At 38.8% G+C, this 12312-nt stretch overlaps 1 protein-coding gene across 1 annotated transcript in view; it reads left to right on the forward strand.

Annotated features, from left to right (window-relative positions):
* The window catches only part of DOK6 (docking protein 6), a 368796-nt gene that overhangs the window by 106617 nt on the left and 249867 nt on the right, over nucleotides 1-12312 (forward strand). The window contains exon 2 of the mRNA XM_043559069.1: nucleotides 8416-8523. Coding sequence (XP_043415004.1) covers nucleotides 8416-8523 — 108 coding nt within the window. The remainder of the gene's footprint in view (nucleotides 1-8415; nucleotides 8524-12312) is intronic.

Raw genomic sequence — 12312 nt, forward strand, 5'->3', positions numbered from 1 at the left:
CCTTCCTTCCTTTCCTTTTTCTACTATGTCCACAAAATATAAAATTCTCAAATAGTTTTTGAATGAGTGTTTGGGAGTGATTCTGGTGTTGGTATATGTTTAACAGCAATTAAATATAGGCCAGCATTGAAAGATACCAAAGTTCTTATCTATAGCCAAAGATAACCTTATCAGTGCATTAAACTGAATCCTACGTATTAACCACTTTTCACAAAACTGTGCCTCTCGCTAGTACCGTACATATGTTGCGAGAGGACCAGGACCCTGGACTACCACTTGGAGTTGCTCAGAACTACGAGTTCTCTAGTTGCAGTGTCTGTTCCTGGATGGGCTTTGCTTATTTGGTTTTGCTGATTTGTTTATCTGATACACCGTTATAAATAAGTAATTGAGTCCTGTACCCCAAGTTATCATTCATATCTTATCTTACTTTCCGAAGGGAATACAAATAAAAGCTGCTCCCACATAGGCCACTTTCTTCTGTAGGCTTTAAAATCTCTAGAGATGAAGTTTCCGTGACTCCCTTTAGTCCAGTGGACCCTCGGGTTTGACAGTTCCTATAATCAGAAATTCTTCTGAGTTTCTGACCAAATCCTATTTGAAGTGAAGAGTTCACTAGGTCAACATGGTGGAAAAGGTCCATTATATCCAACTGTTGGTGAAGGTACGCTTGTGAACGAGTCCCAGCTAAAAACACATAATTATGGCTGTGAACTAAAGCCAAGAAATCACCATTTACTTCACAGTGAGTCTTAAACGGAAAAGGGATGTCCTTTGTGTAAAATCACCTTGGAAAGAGAAAACACTAAGGAAAAGAGATTGCTATGAGGTAAAAGGGTTTTCATCAGATAGAAAGGAATTAAGAGGGTATTTAATTGTGGCAAGCTGGCTAGCTGCCTAATGCAGTGGAAAACTGAGCCCATGGAACATCTGGGGATCCTGGGGGTCTGTGGAGTCCTGGCAACAGTATGGAATTTTCTAGAAGGAAAATCTGAAGAGTCCTCAGGAGCCTGCTTGGTGAGACAACTGGCATGTTTGGGAGATAACTCTGAAAGAGAAGGTGAGATCCGCCAATCCCTCAGAGAGTGAAACAGCATCCTGAGCTATGATGGGACAGGCAAGACTGTCATCAGCTAAGGGACAGAACACAGGAGGAAAGTGCATCTTCCTGCAAGCACTGAGATCTGTTGCTAACCAGCCAAATGGTCCCTGCATCTTCGATGCCCTTGAAGAACCAGACAAAGGAGACTGTACCAGCCCCTCCCGCATACTGCTAACAAAAGGCATTTATTACTATTTTGTGTCCTGGGACAAAAATAAAAACAAGGTATCTAATTCCATTTCTGTGGTTCTCTTTCATGTACTTGAAGAATTAGTATCTTTCATTTATAAGCAAAATAAAGCCTACTCCTTTATTTATTTATTTATTTGTTCCTCAGAGGAGTGATTCCCTGGTCTCAAGCAATCATTTTACTGCTCATCTCTGGAATTTCTCCAGCATACTTATTATATAAGACACTACTTCTAGGGCTTAAAGCAGAACACAGTGCACTATTAAAATCGTGTTTGATGAAGAGTAACAAAGAAGTGATTTCCTCATGCTTCGGCTTATTTATGCTGCTAGTATGAAGGTTGTTTTTAGAACGCTGATTCATGCTGAATTTGACTTTACATTGACACAGAATACTTCCCAAGTCTCAGCACCGGAGCCCTTTTTATTATTTTACTCTGATGACAAAGCAAAACGTTTTGGAAAACTGCATCAAACAAGAAAAGAAAGCAAAACGGAAAACCTCGGCATTCATTAGCCTTTATTAAATTATTCTTTTACTGATTTAAGTTTAAGGGTTCAACTAGACCTCTAGTCAAAGTATAAATAGTCCAAAGAGCTGTGATGCATTTATATCATTTTCCCCAATACACTATGTGTTTTCATCACTTTACGGTGAGATTTTCATTAGACTTTTGAAATATAAAAAAAGAACTTACTGAGACAGACTAAATTGAGGAACTTTGTAATGTTGACCCGGAAAATGAAACAGCCAGTTATTTTTAGCAGCAAAATGGGTTTATTGGGGGAATAGCAGAGGAATTGTAATTTGAGAGTGAACCCCAGGCAAGTCTAGAGAACAAAGGAGAAGAATGGCTGGGGCTGTTATAATAAAAAAAAGTCCCTGGGAATAAACAGGGTTCAGAGTATAGTGGCTCCTCATTGGCTGACTTGTGACAGCCTCTCCCTGGCTGGGTTGTTGCCAGGCAAGGAGAAAATCTTCCTTTCCTCTGCTGCTGGAGGCAAGTGTAGGACTCTTCCTTTGGGGATGCAAGATACTTTTCTTTTTGTGGAGTCCTGGAAGGGTGGCTGAGTGGCAGGGTGTGAGAGCCCCCCCTTCTGGTCTTTGACTTCATTTTAAAAGAGGTTCTTTTATTCGTTTTATTCTTTTATTTCATGGCAGACACTGATCTACGTGGATATTTCCCTGCCCACTTTAAAAACAAAACAGTCAGTTATTTTACCAGCAAATGGGTTTATTTGGGAATAGCAGAGGATTTGCAATTCAGAGTAAGCAAGCTATAGCAAAAGCCCCAGGCAAGTCCGATGAGCAAAGGAGAGAGACATTATTTTATAAAGAAAATGGAGGACGTTGGGAGGGAGACAAAGGTCCACTGAAGGAAAGCGAGGGTCCAGGGTGGTACCAACTTCTCGTGGGCTGGGTTGCCTGGCAAGGAAGGAAATGTTCCTCTTCCTATTGGAATGTTAAAGCAGTATTGCATTTGCAAGGGGCATCTCTTCCCGGAGAGGTGTGTGACTGAGAGTGGTGGTGAGTGAGTGCTCCCCGTTCTGGCCTCCTGACTCCATTTTATGTACTTATTTTTTTTTTAGGGAAGACTTTTTTATTGTTATTTTTATTTTTTATATTAAATATAATTTATTGTCAAATTGGTTTCCATACAACACCCAGCGCTCATCCCAACAGGTGCCCTCCTCCTGACTCCATTTTAAATGAGACTTTTGTGTATTAATTTTAACACTGCAAAATACCTGACCAATAGTCTTCAAAACTCTTGAGACCATGAAAACCAAAAAAAAAAAAAAAAAAAAAGAAAAAGACTGAAAAATTATCAAAGATCAGAGGGATCTGAGGAGATAGGACAACTAAATGCAATGTGGTGTCCTGGATTGGATCCCCAAACAGAATAAGATATTGGTGGAAACACAGGTGATTTTTCAATAGACTCTGTCGTTTAGGTTAATAGTACTTTACCAATGTTAATTTCTTAGTTTTGAAAAACATTCCATGGTTATTTAGGATGTGAATATTAGGGATAGCTGGGTAAAGTCTTTTTAGGAATTCTCTGTACCATTTTTTCAACAGTAAATCTAAAATTATTCCAAAATAAGAAAATGATAATTTAAGGGCCTCTGCTTGGTAAACAGTTTATTAAATCAAGTCTTTAACAATAATTTTTAGCTTTATGTGGTTGTATCTCTTAATGTAATAGCAGATAGACAAGATACTACTGAAAATATCCACTCTTTTTATTATTCATTACCAGATTTATTCTATAGCAATACAGAGTGCCAAAATGGAAACACTTACGCTTTCCAACTCATATTTAACTCGTTTTGACATTTTAATGGAAAATAACTGTAGTCACACAAGATGGGCATTGCAGTCAGTGAGTGTGTTTGTGTATTTCCATGAATATCATAAGGCTTTATTTGACATCATCATGGCTTGAGAGCTATGAGCAATAAAGCGCAAAGGGTACAGGGGAAAGCATTGTTCCATAGGAAGGAACAGAAACCATGTTACCAGGGATCTGGTCTCAATTCCTTTCAAAGAGAGTTTCCTGCCTCACTAAGATTCTAAATCTATTAATAAATAGAAATCATATTGAAACTCTATATACATCTCATTTTGCCAATTATATTTTTATTGATCTGCTCTAATCCCTCAAATTTCTACTCAGATTCATGTAACTTTTTTTTCGTTTCCACAATATCACTACTCCTACAGATACCTCCACAACCAACCAACCACCACCATTTCTGCTAATAAAAACAAAATCTTAAAGTATCTGTCTTGGTCAGCTTGGACTGCCATGACAAAATACCATAGACTGAGTGGCTTAAACAACAGACACTTATTTTCCCATCCTTCTGGAGATTAGAAGTCCAAAATCAAGGTGCCAGCATGGTCAGGTTCTTGGGGAGCCCTCTCCCTATCTTTCAGATGGTCACCAGTTCTCTGTGTGCTCACATGACTTCCTTCTTTGTATGTGGGAGCACAGAGAGAGAGAGAGAGACAAAGCAAGCTCTGTGGGGTTTCTTCTTATAAGAGCACTTACCCCCTCCTGAGGGGCCCACCCTCATGACCTCATCTAAACCTGATTACGTCTCAGAGGCCCCATCTCCAAATACCGTCGCGTTGAGGGTGTGAAATCCAACGTGAGAGTTCAGGAGAGATGCAATTTAATTCGTAGCGGTGTTCAAAACCCAAGGGTTTCAGATAAGAGTGTGGACAATGTGACAAACTCGTATTCTAGACAGTTTCTGCAGGTTATCTTTGTAAATCCTCAAATAGCAACTTCATGAGGTATATTGGTCTTAATTTATAGATAAGGAAGTTAGATACTAGAGAAGTTAAAATAACTTCTGCAAGACAGGCATTTAAAAAATAGCAGTATATGCACTAAAATCAAGATGTTCTGGCTAAAGAATGATATTCTTGGGCATTGCAGTAAAATACCCTCAATCCCAATACAAATGTGTGGGACTTATACTAATGACTGAGGGAAATGATTCATTCTGGGCAAAAATTCACACTGTATTGTGGAAGGAGTAATTTTAGGAAGAGAGTAAATGAATGCATTTTTTTCCTCTTTCATTCAGCTGTGTAATAATAAATGTAAATAGCCATATAGGTTAATAGTATTCAAACTATTGTGAAATTAACAGGAACTCACTTGCACTCAACAGAGAATTTAGTTTGTCTGTTAGTATTATATATAATATAATAACCATAATTATTGGAATTATTTGAGACCTTTAAAAGGATGTTGTTACAAGCAATGCTTTTTATAATGTATATAAATATCCATAATGGTTATGGATGTGCTGAACGAAGTCTGCTGCTAAGGGTATTTTTATCAGTTTTGCATTATACTACCCTCTGTTAGTTCATGACTCCTCTGCAGCCTTACAGAGGCGTGAACTTTGTATATTTTGTTTCTGTTCACTGTCACATTAATCATATGTTATAGGCATTATTTTCCACCAGCCAAGAGAAGGATACGTGCTTAGAGGGTTCAGTGACTTGCCCAGAAGTTACAATGGCTCTCAAAAGGGATCGAGTTGGAATTCCAAGTCCAGTCGTTATGGTTCCGCATTCCGAGATTCAGAGATCATTAACGTGTTTATTTTTATTTTTTAAAAATTTGTATATGGTGCTCTAATTGTTCTGACCACAGAATATTTGGATCTGAATATTCTGATTCTGCATTTTGTTAGAACTATGTGTCGTTAGTAAAAGAAAGTGTCCCTATGTGTGGCTTTGTCCTCTGTGGCAAATTGCACTTACTTTGTAAGTTAAAGGAGCTGACCTTGTTAGGAAACTACTGTGCACTAGGATGTGGGCTCATCTTGTTGACTCTTCCCTCTGTCCTATGAGGTCCCTTCTTTATGAGACATGGAATGATTAGTCTAAGGTTGCACAGCTAGTAAATGGCAGAGCCATGATGTGAATCCATCTGTTGGATTCCAACATGTTGGGAGAGGTCATTGTGAGGATGCTACCACCAGTTGACCTGAGGGCTGGACCGGAGCAGTCAGAGGTTCCTCACCTTACCCTGTCCTTGGAGGGCACCTTCCACCGTACCTGTAAGCAGAAGCATTTCAAGCACAGTCTTGAACAGGCAATGTGTTGTTGAGACCATCTGGACTGAATATGTGACTGAACCCCATTAAGGCTTCTCTGTGTACTTTTTAAGATTCAGCACCTTGTGGCCACCCAAGATAAGCCTAGTATATGAGTTCCCTTGCTCAGTAAACCTGCCACCTACCGACCTGGGGTGGCCTGCCTCTTTCTTGGGTCTCTCCTTGACCAGATTTCACCCAGGGAACTCCCAAGTATGCAAACTAACACAAAGTTTTACTTATCTTCCACGATACCAAGCTGCCTTTTCTTGTATGTTCGTGTTTTCTAAATTCATTACCTTAAATTTACTTAAAATATAAAGACCTTTCTAAAGTTTAAAGAACAGAATCTATAATGCTGAATAAACCCATGGAGAACTGAGTTGAAGCTAAATAAACCACATGTTGATATTATATTATAATCAATATTCACAATTGCTTTATAGTATTTTACTGTGAGGGTGGAGATCAGTAAGGGGCCACCAAATACATAGGTAACTAAAACACAATGTGCTAACCCCAAGTGTGTAAGAAGAATACCAGGAGATCTGAGGGGGGTGATGTGACATCTTATTTCCAGGTATGTGGGTAGAAATCCTGTGACACAGGAGGTGTATCTCAGGCAGGTTGAGAAGGAGAGACGCGTGCACATGTGCCGAAGCTCAGGAGTGTCCTTCAGATGCTTTTTGAAGCTACTAGGAAGGAGCTAAAAAGGTAGCAAGAGTCAAGTGGAAGTGTGAGCCTTGATATTCTGTTTATTCTGTTTTGAGGAGAGATCTTCCGCACGATTGGTCAAAGAGTACCTTGTAACATGGGAAACACTGTCTTCTAGCCAGTAATGAACAACGCACGCTCCAAAAAATATTATATTATCTGGCCAGTATTAGTTAAAAAAAAAAAAAGAAGAAGAAGAAAAGAAAAGAATAGAAGAAAAAGAAGAAAAGCATAGTGTAGCAACTTTACAGTTTGAATAAAGAAATAGAAGAGAAATACAGTGATCTAAGTCTCTGATGCTTCCTTCTGTGCATTTCTTTCTTTCTCCTTTCTCTCTTTCCAACATTTATTCATTTTTTAGAGCGAGAACGAGCGTGTGAGCATGAGTGGGGGAGGGGCAGAGAGAGAGGAGACACAGAATCCAAAGCAGGCTCGAGGCTCTGAGTTGTCAGCTCAGAGCCCGATGCAGGGCTCGAACCCATGAACCATGAGATCATGACCTGAGTCGAAGTCAGATGTCCAACCAAGTGAGTCACCAAGGCTCCCCTCTTCTGTGCATTTCTTTAGGGCTATAGAGAATGTATACTCCAGCAAAACTGCGCTAAATGTTGAAATTTAAAATTGTGGCCAGCGGCACCTGGGTGACTCAGTCGGTTAAGCGTCCTACTTCGGCTCAGGTCATGATCTCACAGTGAGATCAAACGTGAGTTCAAGCCACACGTTTGGTCTTTGCACCGACAGCTCAGAGCCTGGAGCCTGCTTCGGATTCTGTGTCTCCCTCTCTCTGCCGCTCCCCCGCTTGTGCTCTCTCTCTCTCTCTCTCTCTCTCAAAAATAAATAATAGATAAACTTAAAAAAACTAAAAAATAAAATTGTGGCCCATTTGCCTTGCTAGAACTCTCCAGTCACTGAAAGGAGACTCATTTTATTACTTTGCTTTAAACATACCTGGGGAGGGAGGGTGACAGAGTGGGCATCAGGTGACGGGCTAACAGTCCGATATTAATTAGTCCTATGAAACAAGGGCAAAGCCTAGGAATGATGGTTTGTAGGTGTGTAATTACTAGTCCTGTTTTTTTTACCAAAGCTGAAGAGATGTGTGTTCTGACAGAGGTGTGTTCAAATCCTGACACTGTCACTGTCTTTATCCTAAAATGAAGAAAACCTACCTCATGTAGTAGAAATGAGGATTACATGTGTATATAAATTTTTAGATGCATTGCACATAATAAGCATTTAACAGATACCGGTTACTCTCTGGTATAAAAGAGTAAAACAGATGCTTCCATTATAAAAACACCTATCTTCCTGCTTTCTAAATTAATATATGAGTGTTTGGGCTTTTAAAACAAACAAATCCTACAAGATAAGCAGTTTTAAATGTGCTGATATTTGAAAGATAGAAAATAGAGCATTAGGAAAGTGCATTGATCTCATGAATCGTGACTCATGGAAAACAAAATTGTTTGTCACTGGCACGCTGAGATAAATATTTTATGCGATATTGACACCATTTGATTTTATTAGATTAAAAACGATTGAAGCCAGCGCATTGAAAACCTCAAACCATAAAATCTTTTCACAAAATATCATTTTTAAATTAAATATTGTGTTTTTAAAAGTTTGCTGTGATATTGATGAATAACCTGGTTTAGACTCAAAAAATGTTCTATCAGTACATTTAACAAAAATTATTTCCAACGGGTTAACTGAATAGGTAAATTCCTGACATTACAAAACTCATGCGGAAAGGTAGATAATAAGATTCCTTCATTTGCTTTCAGATTTTCAGACGATGCTGGTTGGTTTTCAAGAAAGCTTCTAGTAAAGGACCCAGAAGGCTGGAGAAATTTCCAGATGAAAAGGCAGCGTATTTCAGAAACTTCCATAAGGTAAGTCACTGTGTTTGGAATCGCTGGGGAATAACTGGGACCCCTTGGCAACGACTCATGGAGACGTTTCTTTTGATAGATGAAATCTGCAGAGGCAGAATGCACAACCAGGATAAAATGTCCCTGTTCAGATAAAATGCAAAAGTTATTTTTCTCCTTTATTTTAATCATCTGCTGTAAATGCCAGTGGTTCCTCTGCAAAATGAAAGACTCATTTTTATTGCTACTTTGCAAAATGAGATGACTCATAATTCAACCACATCATTTCCCAAGGTGCTGAGTAGGCATTTTCCCTCTGTTCAGGTTAATTGTGCATTTGTTACTTTGATTTACACTGTGGGCAATATTTAGGAGATAAAACTTTCGAGGCTGGCATTAACAGTGTAATGGCTCTGCTAATGTACATAGTATTTGCTGTTAGATGGCTTTAACAGGAAAGGATCATCGAATATGTTGATGTGTAGAGATGTAGCCACACATTCCATGAATGAAATATCCATTTACCAAGAATTAAAAGTATGTAGGAAACAACCCTAGAATGATACTAAAATTGCTACCTAGCGTTGTGTTTGGTGATAACATCAAAACACAGGTAAGTATTTGATAATTAGATGGTCAGAATTCCCGGTCAGAACTCAGAACTGTGAAGCAGTTTTGTTTGTTGCCGAAATGCTTCAATAAGCCCCGTAAAACATCTAATTTCTCATGGTTGGTAGTACAGAGTAGTTACCCTGAATGATGTAATGATTCTGTGGAATTTATTTTATGTGATATATGGTCTAATTCCTCCTTTTATTAAAAATAGGGTGCTTGCCAGGACTTGGCAGGGGATAAATAGACCTAGCACAGAAACTGTCCTCTATGATACCATAATGCAGGATGTATGTCATCAGAAATTTGTCCAAACTCAATGTACAATGCTGAGGATGAATCTTCCCATAAAGTATGGACCTGGGGTGATTATGTTGCATCGAAGTAAATTCATCACTTGTAACAAATGTACCACTTTGGGGTGAGATGTTATTAAAGGGGGAGGGAATAGGGAAATCTCTGTACCTTGAGTTCAGTATTGCTGTGAACTTAAAAATTCTCTAAACGATAAAGTCCTTTTAAAAATGGATTATTCTACACTAATGGACTAACCAACTCTGTTACACAAGTAACTAGCAGCAATTTCTACTCTATTTGAAACTACGTATCAGAGAACGTAACATTTGAATTTCTTTAACTCTCTATGAGGTATTCTAAATATTAGTATAGATTTACTGTCAGAGAATCCAAGCTCACGTTCCTGCCCAACCACTTACTAGCTCACGGGAGTTTGGTTTTCTCATGTGTACGTGTTCTTTACATGCCTTTTTTGAAGACTACTGGAGATAGAGTATCAAAGATAGTGTGCATATTCTTTCTACGTGAAAAATTATCTGGAGTCTAAAGTTACACTGGTATTTTGTATTAAGATTGTGATCATGGCAATATTTTTAAACCTGACTTTGTGAAAAACTGCAAAGTTGTGAAACGTGAGTCTGTGACCTTTAGTTTTTGAATAAAATTTTGAAAGGCTGAGCAAAGTCTATACTCTGGATTCCTGGTCAGAACCCCTGTCCACTGGTCAATGCAGGATGCTCTTCAGCCAGCGAACCCAGAGTCCATGCACTCAAGACTCAGGCAGAATCCTCAAGAAGGAGAAAGATCACCCTGGAAAATAAATTGTTGAGAAAGATCAAGAATCTTAATCTCGTGTGTGTGTGTGTGTGTGTGTGTGTGTGATGAGAACATTAAGATCTGCTCTTTTATCAACTTTCAAGTGTATAATACAGTATCGTTAACTGTTATCACCATGCTGCACATTAAATTTCCAGAACTTATTCATCTTATCCTCTGACCAGAGGAGAAGGGAGATGCTGACTAGCCTTATTTTGGTAATCATTTCACAATGTACACATGTATCAAAGGACCACATTGTATACCTTAAACGTATACAATGTGATATGCCAATTATATCTCAATAATCAAGCTGGAATAAAAACCACTTAACCACATTACGCACTGGGTAAGATTGTAGACTCTAGAATCTAGCTTGCATATTCAACAGTTGTGGGAAATTGCATAAACTGTTTACGCACTTAATTTGTCTCCTCTTTTAGATTCAGATTATGATAGTATAACCAATTATAACCCAAAGAAGGGTTATTGTAAGGAAAAAAGTGGTACTATAGGCATAAAATGAGATTAAGTATAATAAGATATTATTAACAAATTAAATTTTATAGCTAAGTATACAACTAGTTACTTGGCATATAGTAAGTTTTAGTAAATGTTAGCCATTTTTTAATGTTTTTTTATTTTTGAGAGGGAGTGGAGAAGGGGCAGAGGGAGAGGGAGGCTCTGAAGCAGACTGTGTGCTACAGCAGAGAGCCCAATTTGGGGCTCAAACTCCCAAACTGAAGTCAGAACCTTAAATGACCGAGCCACCCAGGCGCTCTGGTGTTAGCCCTTTCAGTCTAGGCTAGATGTGACGGTGACTCGGGTACAGGTGTCACTGTTGGAGCTGGAGATGGAAGGATGCATTCTGGATATGATGTGTGGACACTGACAGGATGTGCTTTGGGACTCCATGTTGGGTCTTCGTGAAAGGTTAGGACTCGTGGAGATTCCTGAGTTTGGGTTTGAGCAACAGACAGGAGGATGGTGAAATTCATGAAGATGGGGAAGACTAGAAGAGCAGACTTTGAGTAAAAATCACAAGCCTTCACTGACTGGCTATAGGAGAAACGGCAGGGGAGTACGAGTTGCTGTCTTTTCCAGACTGGGCGACAGATGAGTGGTCATGCTGTGACAGAGACAGGAACCCTGTGCACAGGAGCAGTTTTCAGTGGTGAAGAGAAGGCCTTCTTGGCCTGTTAGATTAGGTGTCTCTACAGCACATTCAGATAGATATTTTTCCTTAAACAGTTAGAACTGCAGGCAGATTACACTGAAAATGCCCAGGAGAGCTACTGGATGGTGACGTTAAGGTGGGTGTGTACTAATGTGTGTCTGTGAAAGCTTGATCAGTTGAAACGAAACTCTTTCCTCTGAAAGACGTGGACTTGGGTACCAGTCTTGTGACATTCAGGGTATTTTACAGGGATTTCAAATCTAAGTTCATCAAGAGTTAACAAATCAAAAAAGTTGACACTTGATGGGAAAAAAAAAACGACTAATTAAAAAAATGATAGAAAATTATGTAAAGTGGCCCTTGAAGGAGGAAATGCTAGTAAAAGAAATGTTAAAATCCTGAAGAGTATTTAAGTCCTTTATAGTGATTATCAAGACTGTTTAACTGGAACTTCCCAACTGAAAGTTTTAATAATTCTAAAGAAAGAATTGTTTATTTTCCCGACAAGAAAACTGTGAAAACTACCATCCTGCTGTTCCCGAAAACACCACCCCAGAGGTTAGACGGTGTTAATTTGTCCAAGCCCCGAACAACTAGCCATCAAGGCAAATGAGCAGTTACAAATACATATTCATGATATTTTTATCCTGACCTATACTTTTGTTTCTGCAAAATCAAAAACTGAACCATCCCTTCCCATGGTTTTTTCCCTGAGAAGAATTATGAATCCTTTTTTTGGAGAGCTGTGAACTTCTCAGTTCCCTCTCATGGTCTGGTTAAATAAAGGGAGATCTCTTTATGTAAAAGGCTGACACTTCAAAAATCTTTGTTTTCCTTTGAGTAATTAATGGTCAATTCAAATATTAGATCTCCAGAATTGTAAAACAAAATCTTCATTTTCGAGATAG

This window comes from Prionailurus bengalensis, chromosome D3 (genome assembly GCF_016509475.1).
Source record: "Prionailurus bengalensis isolate Pbe53 chromosome D3, Fcat_Pben_1.1_paternal_pri, whole genome shotgun sequence".
Taxonomy (NCBI): Eukaryota; Metazoa; Chordata; class Mammalia; order Carnivora; family Felidae; genus Prionailurus; species Prionailurus bengalensis.